General features: G+C 36.8%; 1 protein-coding gene across 1 annotated transcript in view; it reads right to left on the minus strand.

The window, feature by feature from the left end:
* Positions 1-24,416, minus strand: part of si:ch73-138n13.1 — a 71,430-nt gene that overhangs the window by 41,232 nt on the left and 5,782 nt on the right. Inside the window, exons 2-6 of the mRNA XM_002663199.8 lie at positions 14,333-14,424; positions 12,045-13,344; positions 10,528-10,603; positions 6,189-9,371; positions 5,911-6,033 (exon numbers count right to left, since the gene is read on the minus strand). Of these exons, the coding sequence (XP_002663245.3) occupies positions 5,911-6,033; positions 6,189-9,371; positions 10,528-10,603; positions 12,045-13,336 (4,674 nt within the window). The 5' untranslated portion in view covers positions 13,337-13,344; positions 14,333-14,424. The remainder of the gene's footprint in view (positions 1-5,910; positions 6,034-6,188; positions 9,372-10,527; positions 10,604-12,044; positions 13,345-14,332; positions 14,425-24,416) is intronic.

A 24,416-nucleotide genomic window follows, 5' to 3' on the forward strand; every position in this document is an offset into this window, starting at 1 on the left:
AATGAATAAAGATTATATATATATATATATATATATATATATATATATATAYATATATATATATATATATATATATATATATATATATATATATATATATATATATATATATATTTATATATATATATATATATATATATATATATATATACATATATATATATATATATATATATATATACATATATATATATATATATATATATATACATATATATATATATATATATATACATATACATATATATATATATACATATATATATATATATATATATATATATATATATATATATATATATATATATATATACATATATATATATATATATATATATATATATATATATATATATATATATATATATATATATATATATATATATATATATATATATATATATATATATATATATATATACATATATATATATATATATATATATATATATATATATATATATATATATATATATATATATACATATATATATATATATATATATATATATATATATATATATATATATATATATATATATATACATATATACATATATATATATATATATATATATATATATATATATATATATATATATATTGAAATAGGGAAAAACAATAAATCATTGTATGAATGCAGTAATGTTTAAATTATTCACCATTAAAAACACGTAAAGGTCATGTGACCATTAGGAATAATGCAGCACCTTATTTCTTACAGGATGCGTTTTCTGCCCTCGCAGTCTCCCGAGTTCGTTCTTTTGAGGACACCTGACAAGACCGTACTCCACAAAAACGCAAGTCCGTTCTCTGCATTCTTGGAATTGAGAAACAGCCATAGTGGAATTATGCTAAGGGCATCCTGAATTCTGACTCTCAGACCTTTCCTGATCCCATCCCTATCTCTCAGTTCCTCTCACTTACTGTCCTCTCAAATAAATGCAAAATGGCAAAAATAAAGAGCAAAAAAAACAAAAAAAAAAGAAGAAGAATATCGGTCTAGAGGGTTGTGCAAAACCTTTGCACACACACGCACACAGATATAGCAAGACCCAGTACGCTGTGATTGGCGACCAGATAGTATTTCAGTACTTTCATGCCTCTTGTCAACTGGTCAAAGATCAAAACTAATCAGTGTTTGTAACAAAATAATATTTGAATACACATTGTGTTTTAGCAAAACAAAACATTTACAGCTTGTAAAATTATTCTGGTGTCTTTAGACATGGCAATGATAATAATAGTACACATAATCCGACCATACTGCGCACAATAGATACACCCCATATAGGAAGCAGTTTATTCTATTCTTCTGCAAGTTAAACAGCCACTTACTTTAATGTATTTTGGTAGAATTATTATTTTTACGTGTTGTAAATCCAGCAGCTCTAATCTCTTCACTGCAGACTAACATGCCGGCATCAATTGGCCACCATAGCTAATATGATCATTAATAAGATTTTTATAGAATTTGAGAATGTTTCAGAATATCAAATATTTCACGATACAATCAATTTGAGTCAATTTGATTCAAGAAGAATAGTGGTCAAGTTGGCACTGATACCCTAGTGGCTAAGTGTGCTAACATATACTGTAGTGCAATTAAGCTGAGGGCGCTCCAAGTTCGAGTTCCAACTCACAGACGTTTCCTGACCCCATCTCCATCTATACCTTACTTAAGTTCCTCTCACTTACTTACCTCTCATAACAAAAGCAAAATGCCATAAATAAATAGTTTTTAAAAAAAGGATAACGGTCTAGAATATTGTGCAAAACCTTTGCACACACATATAGCAAGAAATATGACAGTGGTGAGAGGGTTATTTTTGTTGTAAACCCCTGCCCACACCACAGCCACTCAAATTTCCATAGACAGAATTTTAGCCACTAAGTAAGATCATTGAATCCCAGAAAATAAGATTGTAGTCTAAAGGAGCCATTGTAATTCTTGAAAAAGGATTTATTTAAACACAATATCTCCATTTAGAGTGAACTTTTAAATTAGTATATATTTATACCCAAACAATACAAACTACACACTGACTACAGTTTAAAAAGTAAAACAGCATAATAACACACATTTAATTAATGTTGTCCCCAAAATGACAGTACCGTATAAATGTATGTTTGCTTGTATAGGTATATTTCACTTAGAAATTACACAAACCTCTTTTTAATTTCTGTCTGTCTGCTCCAATATTCCAGCAGCTATTCTTTGTTAAGACATGAACATACTAAAAAGACTAAGTGTTCTGCAGTTACTTGTTTTACTGGGCATTTTACATCCTATTACTCTCACTATATCAAGATAACAAAGAGCAATTCTAAAGTCCAAACAGAACAAGAGGTCTAAACAATTTGATGTTCCTCTTTAAACCACACGTGGCCCTTACAGGAAGGATAATACAGACTGGTGCTACTTCCTTTCTGTACACATTATTAAATGCTGACAATTATACACAGGTGGCCCAGGCTATGAAATGCATCATGCAATCCATTTTATTTTTAGATGGCTCAAAGTGTTTATATTTATAAACAAACCTAAGTACTTTCATTTAATGAGAACTAAGGTATTTTATTTGAGCACAGTTTTATGATTCAGTGGAAGTGTTAAAACAGGTACTGAAGATGGATTATTTTTTTGCTTAAAAAGATCAATTGGTTTGGGAAAATAAAACAATTTAAAGTGTGGATAGGATGAGACGGATTCAAATGCTGAGATCTTGGACCAAAGTAATAACATAAAACAATCACTTAAGTAAACAAGTATAAAGAACTCTACAATTCATATTTAGAGGTTTCTATGGCAGTATGTATTGGCATTGATTTGCTCCTACAGTCAGCAATATGACAATAAAAGAGAAATATATATAGAAGGGATATAAAGTTAAAATCAGAATTATTAAACCCTCTTTGATTTTTTTTTTCTTTTTTAAATATTAACCAAATAATGTTTAACAGAGCAAATACATTTTCACAATATGTTTGATACTATTTTTTCTTCTGGAGAAAGTATTATTTGTTCTATTTCGGCTAGAATAAAAGCAGTTTTAAATTCAAAAGGTCAAAATTATGAGCCTCTTTAAGCTATTTTTTTTCGTTAGTCTACAGAACAATCATTATAAAATGACTTGCCTAATTATCCTATCCTGCCTAGGTAATCTAATTAAGCTAGTTAAGCCTTTAAATGTCACTTTTAGCTGTATAGAAGTGTCTTGAAAAAAATATAGAGTAAAATATTATGTACCGTCATCAGGGCAAAGATAAAATAAATCTTTAAAAAAAATTATTAAAAATGAGTTTTTAAAACTATTATGTTTCGAAAAAAAAAACATAGAGAAAAACATTCTCTTCATTAAACAGAAATTGGGGCAAAAAATAAACAGGGGCTAATAATTCTGACTTCAACTGTATATGTACAGTATATATATAATAACAACGTAATCTAACAAAATACTGTATTAGTGGTGCACTGTGGTACGGTAGGATTTTAATAAAACAATAAAAGAAAATAAATAATAAGTGCCTGTCCTTTGTGTCCAGAATGGGATGCTCTAAAACTAAAATTCACTTATGCATTTGCATTAACAGAACTGGTTTATACAGTTAGCATGTCTAAAATGCTTTGTAAGTGATGCAACTATGATAAGAAATAAATATTTTGGGTTAGTAAGGGGATGCAGATCAGCAGGTGACAAAAATAGAATTTAATAAAACTTAATAATAAAACGATATTTATCCATAGTGCACAATTTAAAAATAAAAAACTGGACTAATTTTAGCACAATATGAGCAAGAAATGCTGTTGACAACTAAATAAATGATACAAAAATGAGTAATTTAATAATTCAATTAATAATAATAAGTTTTTTTCTCTCTTTTCAGAACTGCTTCTCAATCTAATCCAAATCTGATTCATCTAACAATTTCTTTGTTTTTTGTTTTTGTTAGTTTTTTTATAGAGGATAAGGAGCCATCTCTCCAACTCCATAGTTAAGTAAGCTAACTACTTTAAAATTTTACTTTAGAATTTAAAAAAAAAATTAAAGTGACATAGAGAAGCGATCTCTGTTTGATTTATCAGTGAAAAGGAAGCAAGTGTACATCTACAGAGGCCTCACCATGGTCATGTGAACATACATCGTACAAATCAATACTTACAAATTACGGGAAAAGAAACAACTTCATAATTTAATGAGCTATAAACACTATAATTGCATCTAGGAAAGCAAAAGGATAAGGAAACACAAAAGTCAATCTTGACCAGTAACATTCTAAAACATCTGACTGTCTTTTGTTTGCATTTGTCTTGTAGTGTTGTGATATGTGTAGTTAGACTGCAATGTGGAAAGTCAAATAAAGTAGGCTTACCCACAGCCACCAACAGCAGGAAGGACAGAAGTGGTAAGCCATCTTTCTATAAAGCAAATCTTTATATTTTACGCAAAAGAGTGCCTCGAAGCATATCTATCTGACCATAGACAGATCTGAATGCTCATTACTTCTCTACCTCACTCTGTGTCTCTGTAAGTCCCCTGTGCCAATGAGCCCACGATGATGTAAAAGTGACTCTATCGGTGACCAATACTGAGAAAAGATGAGAGTGAGTGAGAGAGATAGAGAGAGAGAGACTTCCTCTACAAAAGCCATATGTATACACCCACATCCCTCATAACAAGAACAAACCCAAACATTATATTTCTAGTTTCCATTTCAATGGTTTCCATATCAAACTAAGTTAAAGCTGTAATATTCCCATCAGATTAGCAGTATTTTACAGCTTGTGAATCATAAAAAAATATGCTGTAATACTTCATTTATACAGCAGATGGCGATGTGTATTAACTCAAAGGCTCTGTAAAAAGACAACAAGCCTTATGGAACAAATTAATCACTGGAAAATCTTTCTTCACTCTGAAAGCGTCAATAAACTCACACAAACTATCAAATTCTCTGTTCATTAAAGCAATCTTAAATCCTTTAACTCGGGGGTCAACAAACTTGTTCCTGGAGGGCTGATTTCATGCAGATTTTAGCTCCAACCCTAATTAAACACACCTGAACAAGCTAATCAAGGTCGTTCTAGGTATACTTGACACCCAGGCAGGTGTGTTGGGGCAAGTTGGAGCTAAACCGTGCAGGGACACTGGCCCTCCTGGACCGAGATTGGTGACCCCTGCTTTAACTCGATGTTTCTTTAAATCGTTATTTTGTCTGCACGTATACCCACATTCAAATTCTCAATACGTTTCCTCTTGTCCACACACTTATGATCTGCTTTACATTGATTTGCTGCTCAAAGTCTTACCCACTACCAGCAACTTTGATATGTTACAAAAATGCTCTGCCATTACACAGTAACTTTAAGGCACTCCTTCTTTCTGTCATCAGACTGCATTCCTGCACCACCCTCTCAATCACAAGCTTGAGTTACCTTCTGTCCAATAAAACCATACATATAAATAGAAAACAAAAAGTAGACATTAGACTTTAATGACTCTCAGCCAAAATGACTGTCAATATGCTTATACAGTCATCAAATACAAGCATACATTATTAGTCAAGCACTGCATGCCAGAAAGAGTCAGATGACAGCTGTTATTCACATTGCTGAGGAACTTCTCCAACATCTGGTGCTTAAAAGCTGGTGACATCATTAGAAGCAAAGCACTTTCTCCATCTTTGGTTTTGTACACTTTCCGTTAGAACATGGTGAAGAACTCTTATGTAATATGCTTGCTGGACCATGTCTCTAGTATGCCTGGGTCATACCCTTTATACTTTTCAGCTTTTTTGAATATAATCTATTATGTCTGACTATTCATCACTTTGCCGTAGGTTAAAGAAATGGTGATTCAAATACTAAACCCAAATAATAATCTATAATCAAAGCATGCTTTTTCTTACCGATCTTTCTCCATCTCTTTCTTTGTGTGCACTGCGACTTCTGCGAGTTCTCACATGGGCAACCGGACCATCGGCAGAGCTTTCTGTTGGGGCAGATCTTCGACACATACTCCTTGAACGTTTCTACACAAACACACAGATAAAAAGTCAAGTTTCCTCTGTGTATTCATGTGATAAAGAATGCAACATGACAGGAAAATAATTTGCTAAACCCAATAGTTGGGTGGTTCTGCATCAAACTGACCAGTGTCAGGTGGTGTATAGAGTTTCTTCCTCACCTGCTGTACTTTGTCCCTGTGTGAGGTACGGTTCTCTCTCTGTCCCTGGGAAGCCAGCTCCCAGTTTGGAGTCCATATAGGATCAGAAACAGACAGGGCTGAGGCTTGACTTCTGGGTCTTGAAGTTTCTTTTCTAGATAATGGTGTTGGGGGAGAAGAAACTGAATCTCCAATTGACCCTACATTTAAAGGTACTGAGGTCCAGCATCTCTCTGGAGCCAGTATAGGTGCTGCACTGGGTCCAAGATTTGGTTGTGCAGTCATCATAGGGGTTTGAATTTGAACCATGGGTGGTGCAAGAGTGGAATACTGTACAGGAGTAAAGATTGGACCCATGCAAGAGGTTGAACTGGGCGCCAAAATGTTACTTAAACCTCTATCCTCTGGCCGCAAAAATTGTTGCTCAAAACCACCTGGTCTGGTGCTAATTGGCCTTCTGGATCCCTCCATGGGTGATACCCAAAGAGGTTCATCTACAGTCAACTCTGTTTCAGAATGAGCCCAAACACTGGTTTGATCAGGTGGCAAAGCTGAGATGGATTGCTGAGCGCCAAAGGCCCAATCTGAGGTGTCAATTAATGAGTGAGGTTGTGGCCTAGGTTTTTCTGTAGCATATGCGTTTGACATAGGTTGGGTTTGGTGCAGAACTTGGGGTTGCAGAGGTGGAGGGAGTTGAGTTCTCATACGTTCTGTTGGGGAGGGCTGGAAGTAAGTCTGGGACTGAGGGTAGAACTGGGGATGAGGAGGAAACTGAACTTGAGATGCTGCTTGAGAATGGAGAATGTTCGTTTGCGTGGCCTGAGGACGAGCTTGTGTCATGGAACCACCTATTCCAGACTCTACACTTACAAATCCAGTTAGAGGGAAGATATTAGATTGGGCTTGGCTCTTAAACGAGTCAATGTCTAATATACCTGGTTTGTAAATTTCATCAGGACGAAGTGTGGGCTGCTTCCATCGAGCAGTGGGGCTGTTATCATGACTGTCCCGAGCAGTCCTAACACCCAGAGACACAGCATCCAGATCTAAAACTTTGGGTCGTAGTGGAGATGTAGGCTTTGCCATCTCTTGTTCCATCTCTTTCCGGTGTTCTGTTCCTTTGTGCCATTCAACCTGATGTTGTTTTTCATCCCGTTCTTTTTTTGATCTTTGTCTCACTTGGTCTTGCTGGAGTGGCCTTTCCCGTATTCTCTGTGACTCAAAATCAAGAAGCTGTTGTTTCTCAAGCTCCTTGATCCTCTCAAGTTCCTCTAGTTCTTTCTTCGCCTCCCTCTCCTCTGCTTTTTGTCGAGTCCATCTCTCAATATCCAGGTCCATCTGCTTCTGTCTTTCAAATTCTTTCTGCTTTTCAATCTCCTTCTGTCTTTCAATCTCAAGCTGTCTCTCCAATTCTCGTTGCCTTTCAAGTTCCCTTTGCCTGTCCAATTCTTTCTGCCTTTCTAAGTGTCTCTGTTTTTCCCTTTCCTGCTCTTTTTGTTTCTCCAGCTCTCGCTGCCTCTGCAATTCTCGCTGTCTTTCGATCTCCTTTTGCCTCTCTATCTCTCTTTGTTTTTCCAGTTCTCTTTGTTTTTGTCTTTCAATTTCCCTCTGTCTCTCCAACTCCAGCTGTCTCTCCCTTTCTTTCTCAATCTCCTTCTGTTTTTCAAATTCTCTAAGCCTAAGCCTCTCTTGCTCAAGCATTCTCTCTTTTTCCCGCTCAAACTCTTTTTGCCGTTGCCTCTCAAACTCTCTCTGCTGTTCAAGTTCTCTTTCTGCAGCCTTCATTCGCTCATATTCAATTTGCTTCAGTTTCTGACGTTCAATTTCTCTTTGTCTCTCTATCTGTCTCTGTCTCTCCCTCTCTTGCTCTCTCTGTCTTTCCAACTCCTTTTGCCTTTCTTTTTCTTTCTGTATTTCAGCCTCCCTCCTTTTCTCTCTTTCAATTTTGCTTTGTTTCTCTATCTCCAAGTCTCGTTGTCTCTTCATTTCTCGCTGCCTTTCTAACTCTTTTTCTTTTTCAATTTCTGCTATCATTTGTCTGTCTATTTCAAATCCTTCCCTAACTGCTTTCTGCCGTTCCCTTTCTTGTAATTTGGTATCTGTTATTGGTCCTGCTTCATTTTTATTCTCCAGCGAATCCCTCTGCATTGCTGCATCTAATGAAGGATTTCTTCTAAATGGAGCAATTGAAATCTGTGGACTCCACTGCCCTGACCTAATAGCGAAGTCATCAAATGGAACCTCATGATTTATGCCACTGGCCTCTTCACCCACTTCTCTGTGTATACCTCTCCTGAAGACTGCTTCCTCCTGCACTCGCTCACCTTGATAAACAGGCTCCTGAATCTGACCAGTCAGAGCAAAGTAAGTGGCTCTAGGTTTGTTCGTCTGGTCTTCTGCATCTAGCATCTTAGGCCTTTTGGGTGCTGCAACTTCCTCTCGTTCCCTTTCCATGTCTCTTTGTGCTTCTGACCATTTCTTCCTTTCTGCTTTGCTCTCTTTCTCTTCTTCCTCGAGTGCTGCTGCTGCAGCAATGTGCAATTCCGTTTGTCTCCTTATTTCTTCTTCCATATTTTTTACCATCTCTTTCTGTCGCTCCCTCTCAGCTTCAAACTCTATATCCGTCTCTGTGGCATTCCATTTCTGTAGTGCCCCAACTCTGAGGTAACGTGGCATGGTTGCATCATCCTTCAGATAATTAGTAATCTCATGGGTAGGTTTTCCCTTTTCCACTTGAGGAGCTGATCGCCGTGAACGTAGGGTAAGTGCTCTGTCCTCAAGTTGAGCAGTTGGCAAAGCCTCACTTACAGCACGACTCTCTCCAGACAAAGCCACAGTGTCAAAGACATGCTCCACACGTACAGGGCTAGAAGGAGAAACTTGTTCTCTATAGGTCGCTTTGACCAAGCTACCAGGATCATCATCTTCAGAAGCATTAAAGGCACTGTCTTGAATCCGCAAAGAGTGGTTTCGTCTGGGCATGGGTTTAATTGTGCTTTCCCGGTGTGCTCTAGGGCCTTGTAAAGGGTTATCCTCCATCACTTGAACATTGTGCCTTTCCACCACATTCTCAAACATGGACGCTCGTACTGTTTGGACTCCATCACTGCCAAAAGTGGACAGTGTAGGCAAGTCCTGAACACTTGTTGATACTTTCTTGACCTCCTGTCTGTTGAATTGTCCTTCAGTTGTAGAGAAATCAAACTTGAAAAGAAAAAAATATGTTTTACATTTTTTACTTAATTTTATTTGCCATACCTCTTGTGCAGCAAAAACTTAAGCTTTTCTATTCATTTGCCGATTCCCTTCTTTATCTCGGGTTATGTAGTTTCATGAGTAAGCAACAACCAAGAGCTTAGATTGATTTTCAGTCAGACAAAGTGAGCTCTGTCTACAACGGTGATCTTTAAAAGAAGTAGCCTTTAACAACCCCCAAGTGTAATTATAGCTTTCACTGACAGGTATGACATTTAAAGGTAACAATTTCTTTGCTATGTTATGAGCTATCATTACAGTAAAGGCTGTGTACAGAATGCCTATTACAAGATTGATTTTGAGTCAAATTTAGAGAGGCAATGAAACATGTTTATAATGCAAAAGGCATAGTTGAACACAGAAAGAATCTGATATACCCATATGTGATTAGAAAGAGATTTTCAAATTTTTCAAAATATAAAACTGGTGTTCAAATTTATATTAAAGTACAAAATAATGAAATGGAAACAAATGTTTTAGAGATTGTATTGGGAAGGGTTTGCTAACAGTACTAAAAATTTAAAGTAAACATTAAGAGTACTTGAAAAGGGAGAAGAGCATGACAAGTGTGACCGAGATCACTGAAATGGGATATACATGCTCTTTGTCAAAGCTCATAAGGAAGGGTGGGGCACGAAGGGGCCATAATCAAAGCCTCCTCTTCCCTCTCACAAACAAACCTTTCCCACCCCTCTTCCCTCCAAAGCATGCATGTTTCATAATCACAATATGACTAATGCCACAGCTCGGGTTACACATCTTTGGAGTGCCGCACCTTCAGTGACATCAGGTGTTTGACCTCATTTGTTATTCCTCTCTCCCTCAGAATGAAATCCTTACATTTATTATTTCAAAATACCAAGCAATGTTTGTTTTGGGGCTGCAAGCAGCAGTAAGCCATTTACTGTCCTAAATTTCATAACAAATGGCCAATTTCTACATTTATTGTCATAATAAGTGGCATATCGAATAACTTAATTAAGGTAAGAACACAAAAAACAAGGCTCTTAAAATTTAAAAGAGCTATATGAAACGCTAGGTGTGCCATGCTGCTCCCTAAAAATATTATGCAGTATGATTAATGGTAGTGATCACAATTCCATACCTTTTTGTTTAGATCTTCAACCTGCTGGGGGCCTTTGGACTCACTGGAATTAGGGCCTTCGAGCTCTATTTGAAATCTGCAAAAATTAGGGTAATTAGAAAAAAATAGGTCTTGTCAAAATGAATCATGATGAAAACAAATCAAAATTGTAATGTTCATAGCACCTCGGCACATAATATACATTTTTGCATACTGTGGCAAAGAGTTTGCCCATGGAATGATAATCAGCATCAGGGTTTACCGCTAAAATTTTACCAGTATCCCCAGCAGCAAATAACTATGCACCTCAAAAGCTACTGGTCAGCCCAAGATTCAGACATTTAAAAGAAGTGACCACAATGCAGTGACACAGTGAAATGTTTAAGGGTGCTTTCACACCTACACTTTTGTTTTGGAACGTATCTCGTTTGCCCAGTTAGCGCGGTTCGATTGGCATATGTGAACAGGGCAAAGTAATCGCTCCGAGATCGCTTGAATGAGGTGGTCTCGGCTCGATTGAAACGAACCCTGGAGCGGTTTGATTGCAGTGAGAAAGCGATCCGATCCGAGCGCTGTTATATCACAGTGTTTCGTGGATATGTAATAGGCTTAAGGCTATATGAAGAGAGAATTATGAGTAGGGCAGGAAGTTTCGCGAGTCTCCGGATGCCCGCAAACGAGTGTTGATCTCCCGGTAATCTTGCGTCTCCCTCCCGGTCCTCAAATAGGCATCGTCGCGCACCCTTCTCACCCCTCCCCACCGCATCTCTCCTCAGACACGTCACGTTAATCACCACCAAACCACCACCTCTCCTGACAGCTTAGCGGGACGCTGCAAAATAAACCCTGACACTGACCAAGGAGAGTTTACTCGCACGTGACTTGTTTTAGCTCTTTTGGTCCGTTTAGAAACTTTGCAGTCTGAAAGCGAACCGCTCCAAGAGCAAAGAGCAACAATGTAACATTTGTAATCTCTGTTTCGGAACAACTGAATCGATTCACAGGTGTGAAAGCACCCTAAGGAAGGTTATAATACCATGAATTTTAAAATAGCACTTGCATATATTTTAAGTATTACATGACAGAGGTCTGCATAAAATACTCAGGTATATACACTTTTAGGTCACACTTTATTTTAATGGTCTGTTTGTTGAATTTAAGTTACATTGCATACATGCCAACTAAATCTCATTAGATTATAAGTAGACTGTTGACATGTACTTACCAAGTTGCTTATAGTAAGTCAAATGGACCACCAAAATAAAGTGTTACCCACTTTTACAAAAAAAAAAAAAAGGTAAACAAAATAATAACATTTACTATGCATTTTGATGCATAAGAGCTAAAATACTACCTAAGTGTAAAAGTAAAAAAAGAAAAACAGAGAGTTCCAAAGACATTAATTTGATTCTGGCCAAAACCTCTTGAATGTTACAAATTCTTAAAGACATATGTCAAACGGTAAAGGCATTGTTCTGAGCTACAGCATCAACATAGCAGACCTCTACAATGAATGTTGCAAATTCACTGGGCCTTACTTTTTAGTGCGGTCGGATATTGGGTTCCGTGGCTTATATTGTGGCTTCTGGGGTTGTGACAGTGTAGTAGGTACTTCATCGTTCAATTCTTTGACTCGCTGTTTTACTCCCATTGCTCCATCAGTTTCAGAGAGAGAAAGCCCAGGTGAAAGAGGTTCCGTCCCTGACATATCTACACGCACAGTTGAGAAGGATGAGGAAGAAGAGTCCAAGAGCAGGCTGATGCGTCTCTTTATAATGCTACCTCCTGTATCCTCAGCTTTAGGGTCCTTTCCGGAGTCCTCATCTTTCAGATTTATCTTCTGAGTCCTATTCTCTGGCAAAGAGGCCTTTTTTAGCATTTCCGCCCCATCAGCACCATATTGTTTCTCTTGAGGTACAACTTTAACAGCCTCTGGTGTTTCAGGAGTGTTTTCTTTCCCATCCTCTTGGGCTGCTCGCCGGTTTAGGGAAAGACCAATTGACTCAAACTTTGAGGTAAGGTCAGATGAAAGGGGTCGTGCTTTTCCCCAACGAGGAGCAGGTGTAGGGGGTATAACCTGAGGCTCAGACTGTGCAGAGTTTTGAAGAAACACAGCTGAAACTGGTCTTGGTCTGGAACCTTTAGTTTGGGGCCGAAGAACAGTTGGAGAGTTTTCATCCTTGGCACCAGTCTCCTCTTTACAGTCCTCATAATTGAGTCCAATCTCTGATAAGAAACCTAATGATTTAGCACGAGTGATTGAAGGGCCAGACTGCTTTTTCCGAGATAAAAATGGCCATTCAGCACCAGGAGTGGAGGCATGACTATCGGTTTTGTTTCCAAAACTTGTTCTTCTTAGCATGGCTCCAGAATAAGAGGTTCTAGACTTGTTGGAATCCACAGAGGCAATAGTAGGTGCTGGTTTAAAGGGTTGTGCCACAAGTTTGTTTGTTTGTCCGCTGGGCTTGGGGCCCATTTTAGAGGCAGATGGCAGACTAGGTTTACTGGCTGGCTGAGGTTTAGGTGTGCTGGGTAGGTCTGGCTTGTAGGAAACTGGTCGAGTGGACTCAGACCTAGGTTTTGGATGTGGTTTGGGAGCAAGAATGGGGCGTATAGAAGGATTTTTTTCCACAGTGTATGGTTTCGGAGTAAGTCTGGGCTTGGGGCCCAGGACAGGTTTGCTAGGCTCCGAGACATTAATAAGTGGCCCCTGGGGGGCACCTGAACTCTCCATTAAGCTCGTGGTGCTAGAGTCTATGAGAGCACTAAGGTGCAGACGACTCCCGACCACACATGGCCGCCCAGTATCAACCTCAACCTGGGCAGCCATTGGACCACCTGAAACAATTAAAAACATAAAAATTAATTTATTTAGATAATAATCACTTCTATGAATAATTTAACATGAGTGTGATCAAATCTCTAGATAGTGAAGAGTCTGTAGGCTGTTGGTTTGTAGAACGTAGCCTGACACTGTATGGTAGTCAAGTGAATCATTTCCTGACAGCCTTTGTTTGTTGCCAAATCCTTTTCTCATAATGTGCATACAGTTAAGCTCTGCTCAACACTGCCTCACTGTCAACAGTCAGTCTTCAGTACAAATCACAGGCTCTCACTAAAACAGTTTGCCTTATTGAACCTCATCACTGCCAGTGCAAATCCTCCTTTAGGTTGGCAGGACAAGTCTATATTCAATTGAACCCACTGGCCAATTTTAGCAGGATTTAACATCCACCATGCAAAATGGATCTCAGTGCTATGATTTTATACTGCGGAACAAATCAGTGTTCTCAGAAATGTTGTTCTGATGGGGTGTGTCTATGAACCCAAAGAAAAATGCTCTCTAACCCTCTCCTTCTCTCCTGCTATGGACTTTGCCTTGGCACATCGAGCGCTTTACTGACACATCATTAATCATGCTGTGAGAGTGCATGTGTACGGGTGTATTAAATCAGCATGATTGGACATTGCCCAGGAGGGAGGGATCAATTTGCTGAATTAAGAGTCCAGACTGAGACCAAATCTGTGCGTAGAATCCTGGTACTACAGGCAAATACAAAAGGAATTCACAGGAGGATCCAGAGAGCCATATTTGCTAATGCAATACACATGTAGATCTGGAAGCCGCATGCTAATACAAACACGTGTTCACGCTTAGACACACAGACTTTTGCAAAGCACAATCACTCGCATTTTACACTGTTAAAAATAAGTGTCAATAATAACCTTCACGTCTGTATGTGCACATGCATTTCACATGCTTTCCCACGCAGTTATTAAATTGTGCTTTGTCTGCAATTTCCCCAACACCACAACAATAACTCACCTGCCTGGCTGTCAACCGTCTGCAGTGGAGCCCTGGTTTCTGTGGTAACCGCAGAGTGATGTCATATCATGGAGAGGAGGCGGAGCCAGACTCTGTTGCAGGGAATACAGCATGGTCAGACACCGTTACTACTGCACAATTAAGGTATCAGACAATGTCCTTTGTGATTTTGAACCCTACACGAGGACTTTTTAAGGCACAGAACACTCTTAACACACTTGAGCCTGCATCTGAAACCTAAACATTATTTTCCAACATGCAAATTAGACCTGATCAGTCTCTTTTACAAACAAATGAGTACTCAGAAAACACCAAGATTCTTGTTTTGAACATTTACCAGCATGACTGACCTACATCTACAGATTACTAAACAAACCAACACATCTGATATGTCTCCGCTAGTGAAATCCTAGCTGTGTGGTTGCGAAAGGGGGACAGAAGTAGTGACATGGAAGGAAGGGGACAGCAAACCGATCAGGAGAAAGAACGACAGCAAAGGAAGGAAAGGAGGAGGATCCTGATCAGAGTGCATGAACTGGTATGCAGTCCTTGTTAACAGGAAACGCCTCTGCAGCTGGAATGTTTAATATCTACAGCTTCAAAACCAGTGTTTAGGGAAGTTAATTCTGGCATCCCGTAGAGACACTTTTACACACAAACATGATCTAGTTTGAAACATTCAAACAAATCTTTGTAGATTTTTTTTACTATTATTATTAAAGTGACTTGTTTTACATAAATCTTTTAATATTTCTCGGTAACAGCAAACTTTACAATAATTACAACAATACTAAAAAAAGACTTTTCTTTATCACAACAAAATTAATAAATTAATTACACTCATTTCACAGTGCACAAATCAAATATCGGGAGGGTGGAATTGATAGTTAATAATGTAGCAATTCAAATGTGATAACTCCATATCACTTTATTTTGATTCATAATTATAATTTATTAATATGTTTTTGATTTTGGTGACATGGCACAGAAAATTTTTTTTACATTCTTAATATATTATTAATTTCCCCTTACTTTATAACAAAACTAGAATTAAATTTCAATTAAATCAATACATATGGCTTAATGAAACCCATCTGATTTTGTAATACATTTAAAAGTAATTATTTAGTAATTATTCTCATTTCATTGTCTAAGACTTATTATTATTATTATTATTATTATTATTATTATTATTAATATTATTATTATTATTATTATTATTATTATTATTATTATTATTATTATTATTACTACATTAATACAATTACTTAGTTACTTAATTTTATTTTTTTCAGAACTTATGTCCAGCATGTCCAGTTAATCATGAAACCCATTTAATTTAACAGCAACTCTTAAAAGTATAACATAAATTACATTTTAGAAACCTTGTGAAATAAGGTTTAAGGTAAATAAAAAATGTCCCCCTTAAATTCTGTTATTTATTATGTTAAAATTAAAATAAGAAAAAAATAAAGTTGTATATTATTTTTATTTTTATTATTATTACTATTCTTTTACAAAGTAAATTCTACTGTATATATGGAGTCCATATAGGGTCATATATACTTACAAAATAAAAGTTTTGTAAACAAAAAAATCAAGTATTGAGCAATAAATAAATAAATAAATGCAAATCTCCAAAAATCGCAAAGCAAAAATGTATTTTTAAGATTTTTTTTGGTAACAAAAATTAGAAACTGCAAAGGAAAAATTAAGTTTTGAGAATAAAAGAAATTTGCGAACAAAAAAAAACTGCATATAAAAATCAAGCAGAGGAAAAAAAAATTAAATATTTGCATATATTCAGCCTGAGTTTACAATGCTGTTTTCACTTTGCACTTCATGTTTCTGCACATCACTTTGTAGCCCTGATTTGACAAAGGGGCGGAGTCAAAGGAACTTTGGCATTTACAGCAGGCCCGGACTGCCTCCATTTAAGCGACATCATCATCTGGAGACACAGTATTGCCGAGGTGGTCTTGCACAGCTCCGAAGGTCCGGGTCTGCCATAAACGCCCAAGTTTCTTTGACTGTCAAATCAGGGCCACAAAGTGAAACATGCAGAAACGTGAAGTGCAAAGTGAAAACAGCATCGCAAACTCACAGTTGACTAAAAAGCTAATCAAAATGAGCATTGCAATTGACTGGATGTTTTTTGAAAGGCAATGCTAGCTAGCTAGCTATTTATTTATTTATTTTGCTCAATACTACATTTTATGTTCGCAAAACTTTCTTTTATTTTAGATTATTTTTAGATGTCCTAGAGTGACAGAGCTAAAAACAAACTTTTAAAAACTGGATTTTGACCAGTTGTTGTTCCATTAATATTCAGACAAAAATGTTGTTATTTAATAAAATACTAGTCCACATCAAAATGTTATTAAATGAGGATAATTGCATTTTCTATTGATCCAAAAAAATGACAATTTCCATGACATTTCTGAGTAATTTATTTTTGATGACCTAATTTCAACATTCCTTCAGCATTTTCTGCATTACAAAATATAAAAATAAAAAAATAAATAAAAAAATTCACACAAATCACCTGGTGATGGACTACAGTTACTTTTTTGTAAATGTAATGCGAGTTACTTTTTAAGTTTAATAAATGAGCTTCATAAAAAATTAATTGCTGAGTTAAAATTAGTCAATGAATCACACAGCCAATGACAGAATGTGTTCATTATTTTGAATGCATCGAAGAAAAGAAAAAGGGGATTGTCTCAATGGGCAGTGATTTTACTTAAGACAAATAGTACAAGTGTAGCAAACACATTGCTTTAAACTTTCTATAATCTGTATATATGGCATGTATGGCTCTGGGGTCAGGACGTTCTCAGATAGCATTATCCTTAAATATTTATTTGATGTGTTTTTTAAAGGTATATGAAGGATTTCTAATTGCAGAGCTCTATTAAAAATAAAGAAAAAGAAAATAAGTCCTGATAGAAAACAAGCCTAAGCCATGTAATAAAAAGTAATGCAAAAGCAACTCAAAAGTAATGCATTACTTACCATAACATAAACGTAACACAACTAGTTACTTTTTTGGGGAGTAACTCAATATTGTAATGCATAACATTTCCTAGCACTGATACATCAACAAACCTACATTAACCAAAAACTTAAGCACTGGCTAAGAACAGAATATTTAGCCAACACAAACGATTTTACTATTTTTATACAGCACTCAACTTAAAGTCTGTCTAAAACTTCCCTAACAAGTAGAAACTATGGTCTCAAAATTTATCCTGACCTTTGCCAACGAACCAATTGCAATCAAAAAAAAAAAAGTCCAGCACCTTAACTTGATCTTGAAACATAAACCAAGGCTGTAAAAATCAGTCAATCAAATCTGAGATCAGCTTTCAGTGGAAAGTTAAACAAGAAAAGCATCCTCAGGCATTGCGTTAACTGTCCACAAAAAATGTGTCAATTACCAAGTGTCATTTAAAAAGAAGCAGCCAGAGTTCCTGTGAAGATCAGATCGTGTGATGAGATGAGAGACTCCGCTGGATGTTAAACGTGCTCTTCAACTAGGGGTGACACAATAAGAGTAAACAGGTTCACACACAGATGCTGTGTGTAACAATCAAATGAGGTTTACTGTTCTTTAAAACCATAAAGATTTAATGGCTTTATAAGCCCAGTACAGAGAGATAACAAAGACAATTTTACAAGAAATATTCTTGAGGGTTATTTACATTTACACATCTAATAACAGCCAGAAATAAAGCAGGCTAAGCTGTACTGCATTACTATATTTTAGCATTTTTGGGAAATCATGCTGGATAATACATAATAAATTAAATTACTTTAGGAAATTGTAAACATTGTAGCATTCATTTAAGCGGTGTATTTTATTTTTTATGTGTAAGAATCTAAAGAGTAAGTTAAAGGTCACATGAAATTAAAGTAAAAGCCTTTATATGATAGTATCAGTCTTAGTTTTAAGGATATCTATTAGCAAGTGTGCTCCAACACAGTGACAAAACTCAAGTTTAGAAAATACAAAACTGATATAAACTTGAAAGCTTGTAATTTGTCACCTCCGCCTAAATGGATCAACGATTTTTTCATATCACCTCATCCTTAGGCTTCTCATCAAATCTTGACCAATCAAACGCTCTCTAATATCTGATATGCCCCGCCCCCTTCAAGACGCTTTTCACTGGCAGAGCTGAGATAAAAACGTAACACCAAAGGCTGTTTTTTTTTAAAGGGGAGGAGCTACTCCATGTCACAGCCTCTCTTCATATTTCAATTGCGATTACGTCAAGCATCGAATACATTTTTTTTTTCATTTTTCAAAGCACTTCACGAGACGTTTTATGTAAATATATCCTTTTAGCTAATATTTTTCTACCGAGACTACAGTAAATTTGACCATTTAAGTGAAATATAAGTGCTAAAATTATAATCAATGTCAGATTGATTGAAGACTAGAGTTGTTAAAGATGTGATATTTCAGCATGATCTCACGAAGAAAAGTAACTATTTTACGTTCAGTCATATGAAAATGCATGATTTTAAAAAGGAGGCATGGCACCCAATCCCGCCCCTAAACCGTCATTGGGGGATGAGCAAATTGTACTAAATTGCATGAATTCATACGAAATACCTACTAAATCAAAAAGTTACGAATTGCCGTGAGATCATGTCAAATATTTCAACACTGACAGTGAGTTTGGGGCCATATTTTTGTGCCTCCTGTCACATTGAGTAACATTCATTTTATTTAGTGTTATTAAAGTATTACAACCTACACATGAATGTTAAATAATTTCAAATGACCCATCTATTCGAGTAATCTAATCTGATTATGGAAAAAATCATAACCATGATTATTTAGGGCTAGGCGGTATTACGGGTTCTGGAGATATATCGATATTATTTCCAAACACGATCCGGTATTATCCAATATTGTTTATATCGATATGGTTTGAGGCCACACGTGCGCATTCTGCATGAACAGACCACTCCAAGGTAGCACGCGAACTACACTTGCACAAATGTTCGCATGCGAAAATGAATGATTCACTTCATGAGTCGTACAAAAGATTTGTTCAAAATGAACGAATCGTTCAAGAATGACCCATCACTGACGCGACATTTACTGGTGTGACTCCCCGGACAAATCTGACTACCCCTCGCGTGAACACACGTCACACGGTGCCTGCAGATGTCACAGCGGTTTATCAGAAACCTTTTATCGATTATTTCTTCCGCAATTGACAGCAAAAAACGAACACAGAAGCCTTGTCAAATTGACAAGCAGCACCTGAATGTGTTCAAAAGAATTAAAAGTGCCAAAATGGAACAAATTTACACCGCATTTCGAAAGTGAAACCACTTCATATTCACTGATTATAAGTTCAGTGTTTATTACAGTATGGTCTCTTCACATTTTTGCTATAACACATTTAGCTTTGCGTTGATCTGTTATAATGATCAGCATTTCATCACAGTACTCTGAAACTATATCGTTACTTCTCATATTTATAATTTATTCGTTTTCATCTCCTTATTTAATATTTCGTAAAGCAAGTTTAGTCAAAACAAAAGAAAAAAAGTGTAGGATTTTTTACAATGAGTATAAGACTTATCTTTAGATATCTTCGACGTTAGCACTGTTTAATAATTTTGCACAATACATACATGTAAATGTGTAACTAAAAACATATACAGCTGATTTAATTGTTGTGTATAAATCACACAACTGTGGTTTACAAGATTACTTACATTATATTTTTTGTGCCACTGTTTATTTGTAAACAGAGAGGGAAACCCCTGTATTTGAATTATATTTTACTCAAAAATGGTTAATAATGTTTTAATAAAGGCTTTAACTCTCAAGTAACCATTTATTAGGGCTGCTCGATTATGGGAAAAATCATAATCAGGATTATTTTAGTCATAATTGTAATCACGATTATTCAAAACGATTATTAGTTAATCAGTTATTCGCCCTTGTGTGAATTGTTTATATAAAAGTTTCCTAAATTCTGTTTAACAGAGGACTTTTATATTTTTTTACAGTATTTCCCATAATATTTTTTTCTTCTGAAGAAAGTCTTATTTGTTTTATTTCGGCTAGAATAAAAGCAGGTTTAAATATTTTTTAAAACCTATTTTAATAGCTCAATATTATTAGCAATATAATATAATATAATAATTATTATTAAGCAATATATATTTTTGATTGTCTGCAGAAGATCCTACTGTTATACAATGACTTGCCTAATTACACTAATTAAGCCTTTGGATGTCACTTTAAGCTGAATACAAGTCTCTTGAAAAATATTTAGTAAAATATAATGTACTGTCATCAGAGCAAAGATAAACGAAATCAGTTATTAGAAATGAGTTATTAAATCTGTTATGTTTAAATGGTTTAAGCATCTTCACTGTAAGAAAAAAACTTTAGCTACAAAAGTGCTTCAGTAAAGAGCAGTGGGGGATTTTCTTCATTTGTTGTTTGACTAATGACAAAAATTGCGCGTTGTCACTTTAAGAACAGTGCGGCTCTGATATGGTTTCTCTTTCGCATGTCTTTTTATTCTCAGCTTGTTTGTTTATTACACAAACGAGGGTTAATATTAATAACCCCATAACACCGCGCTCTGACACAAATGTGCATGTATGATTGTGTGTGATGTGTGTGTGCTCTGCTCATCTCCGAGCCTGTCCGAGGCTAAGCCCACACATCAGCATGTGCTCTTTTGCACTTTTAAAAACATGAATGATGCGCATCCCGTTTTGCAAAAGTTACATTACAGTACATGCTTTTAGTCATTTTCATGTGGAACTGAGCTTTGCAGAGCAACAAATGTGTACAACTAGAAAGGGGACAGTATATGATGGAATAATCGTTTATCTCGATTTATAGTTTTAAATAATTGTTAGAAGCCAAAATCAAATCGAAACCGGATTTTCTATTAACTGCACAGCCCTACCATTTATGGGAAAATACCGGATATATATTGCATATCGTCATTCCTTCTAAAAGTACTGAGATATGATATTTTGCCCATATTGTTCAGCCCTAATATTGGTCATAATTTTAATCATGATTACTTAAAACAATTATCAGTGGGATATAGGACCAAAATTTCACACATATTCACAATACTTAATACAAAAGTAGAATGGCAAAAACTAACAAAAATTTTAACAATTATGGGAAAAACAATAAATACAATAGAACAAAAATATACAAATGACACAAACCCTGCTTTAAGCATCTTCACTGGAAGAATTCAACTTGAAGTGTTTCTTAATAAAGCTACAAAAGACCTTCAGTCAAGAGCAGTAAGTGATTTTGTACTTGTCTTAAGTTGTTTGATCAATAATGACAGTGATTGATTAAGAATATAGTGTGCTGTCATTTAAAGAGCTGCATAGATCCGTTTATGTTTTTACTTTCCGATTCATTCTCAACTTTTTATGTTCGGTTATTTCTTCATAACAAATGGGGGTTAATCTGAGCATTCACTAACCGCTGCGTTTTGACCAATTTTTTGGATATATTTGACCATTTAAGGCTGATTTATCCTTCTGCGTCAAACGCCGGCATATGCTACGCCGCTGACGCATAGCCCTTCGCCGTGGCTGTCGGCGTCACTGACGTGCACCTCTCAAAAAATGTAACTACACGTTGCAACAACGTGTAGCGCAAGCTCTGCGATTGGTCGGCTTGGTAGCGCTGACGAGTCTGGGCAGGACCGAGAGCCTCGCGCAAATGGCGCGAGCGATTGTTTACAAGTGTGGAGTCCTGTGAAGAAGCTCCGGATGGAAAGTTTTGTTTTGTGTTTACCTCATGGTTAAAGTTGTTGCACGTCCGCCGGTTCCTGCCTCAAAATGAGCGAGTTTGAGTCACTTGTACAACCAGGAAGTGTTCAGGAAAAGCAAAACAGCAGCGAAGAAACTCAACACAGAGGAACATTTACACCTCACTGCCAACTAGCGTTTCAGAAGTGTTAATGCAGACCAACAGAGAAAGCGCGCAGAAGCATAAATGCACAGCTGCGCACGTTACCTGCGCCGTGAGTTACGCCGGTCACTTGACGTAGAAGTATAAACCAGGCTTTAGACGCTCACCTTAAGATGCCATTAGATGCGCTCTGAGGCTCAGTGCACACACATAACAGCATGCATTCTCTTTCACGCTTTTAAAAACAAGAATGAATCCCATGCTGCAAAAGACACGTTACAGTACATGCTTTTATTATTTTCATGTGAAACTGAGCTTTGCAAAGGAACAAATGCGTAGCTTCTGGAAAGGGGGCAGGATATGATGCTTTATCCCAATTCATGTTTTTTCATAATCGTTAAAAGCCTAAATCAAATTGAAGCTGAATTTCCACTAATTGCACAGCTCTAGCATAAACCAGCATTTCAATTTGACCTATGCGTCCTAAAGTGACAGTAGCCTAAAGGTGCCTTCACATTTGGTTACATTGCCTGGACCGTACCCAAGTTCGATTGTCCCCACTTGCCACCTCCTCAGTTGGTTTGTGTTTACACTGTCTTTTTTCCTTCTGTACCCCTGGTACGCTTGCATCATCAAGCTCCTGTTTTGTTTACGGCCGTTACTAGGTGACAGTCACGAATACAAGTGCCGAAATGGAAAGATGTCCGCCCATCGCGGTCATTCAGCTTTTACTAAAGCTTCTGGTTTTGGACATGCAGAAAGCGACTCGCGTCAATCTGCCGCAAAAAAATATTATAAACATTCAGAACATCACACAGTGTCTGTCTGCAGAAGCTGTTTTTGGAAGAGACAAGCAGACATCACTGTGTATCACTGTTTGCCCTGGCTCAGTCCTGCGCGTCACCAAGGTACGAAACATGACACATACATACATGCATACATATGTACGTACACACATAAACACATACACACACAAACACACACACATACATACACACACTCGCACGCACGCGCACACACGCAAGCATATGCGCACACACACACACGCATGCGCGCACACACATGAAATAACGTTATGAAAACGCTAGTTTGTTGTACAGTTAGAGGTTCACTTCTGTTATTTGGTACGATTGCATTCACATCATAAGTGAACCGTAACAGTGTTTGCATGAACCTTACCCCAGACCACCTCTTTCAGCCAGACTCGGGTACAGTTCACAGGTGTGCACCCGAGTTCAGAAGACACATTCACACAAGCTAAACGTACCATACTATGATGTCAACTGAACCCGGGTGCGGACCAAAATTTGCTAGTGTGAAAGCACCCTAAATAACAATTTTCTGCCAGCTAAATAAAAATGTTCTGGTTGTTTTAAACAATAAAATACAGAGAGAAATATCACTGTTAAGGCTGATTTTTACTTCTGCGGCAAACGCACGTGTATGCTCAGGCGTAGCCTATGCGTGGACACATAGCCCTCGTTGAAGCTGGCGTGCACCTCTTAAAAACGGTAACTACACGCCACAATGACGCGTATCGAAAACTTTGTGATTAGTTGGCTTAGTAGTGATGACAAGTGTGGGCGGAGGTGAGAGCCCGGCGAGCAAGATGGAGCGATTGTTTACAAGTGTCAAGTCCCATGAAGGAGCTCCAGATGGAGACTGTTGTTTTCTGTTTACCTTATGATTAAAACACAGGACCATGAACACATCACTGCCAGCTAGTGTTTCAGAAGTGTTATAGCTCTGCAAATACAAACACCATGCAGAGGTATAAATTGCATGCACCGTGGGTCACGCCGATCACTCGACACAGAAGTATAAACCAGGCTTTAAAGAAATAGTTAACCCATCTTTTACTCATCCTTGTTAAACACAAAAGAATATATTTTAAAGAATGAGTTTGAGGCTACATGTCCGTGCCTCCTGTCACATTGAGTAACATTCATTTTATTCAGTGCTATTACAGTATTACAGTCCAAGTCTATGTTACACAGACAAATTTGTTAAATTATTTCAAATGACCCATCTTTGCGAGTAATGTAAGCACAATAGGTTGTGCCTTAAGCGTAAACTAGCATTTCTATTTGACCTACACGTTATCTCTTAAAGTAACAGTAGCCTAAATAAACCATATTCTGCCTACCAAAT

Source organism: Danio rerio, chromosome 8 (genome assembly GCF_049306965.1).
Source record: "Danio rerio strain Tuebingen ecotype United States chromosome 8, GRCz12tu, whole genome shotgun sequence".
Classification (NCBI taxonomy): domain Eukaryota; kingdom Metazoa; phylum Chordata; class Actinopteri; order Cypriniformes; family Danionidae; genus Danio; species Danio rerio.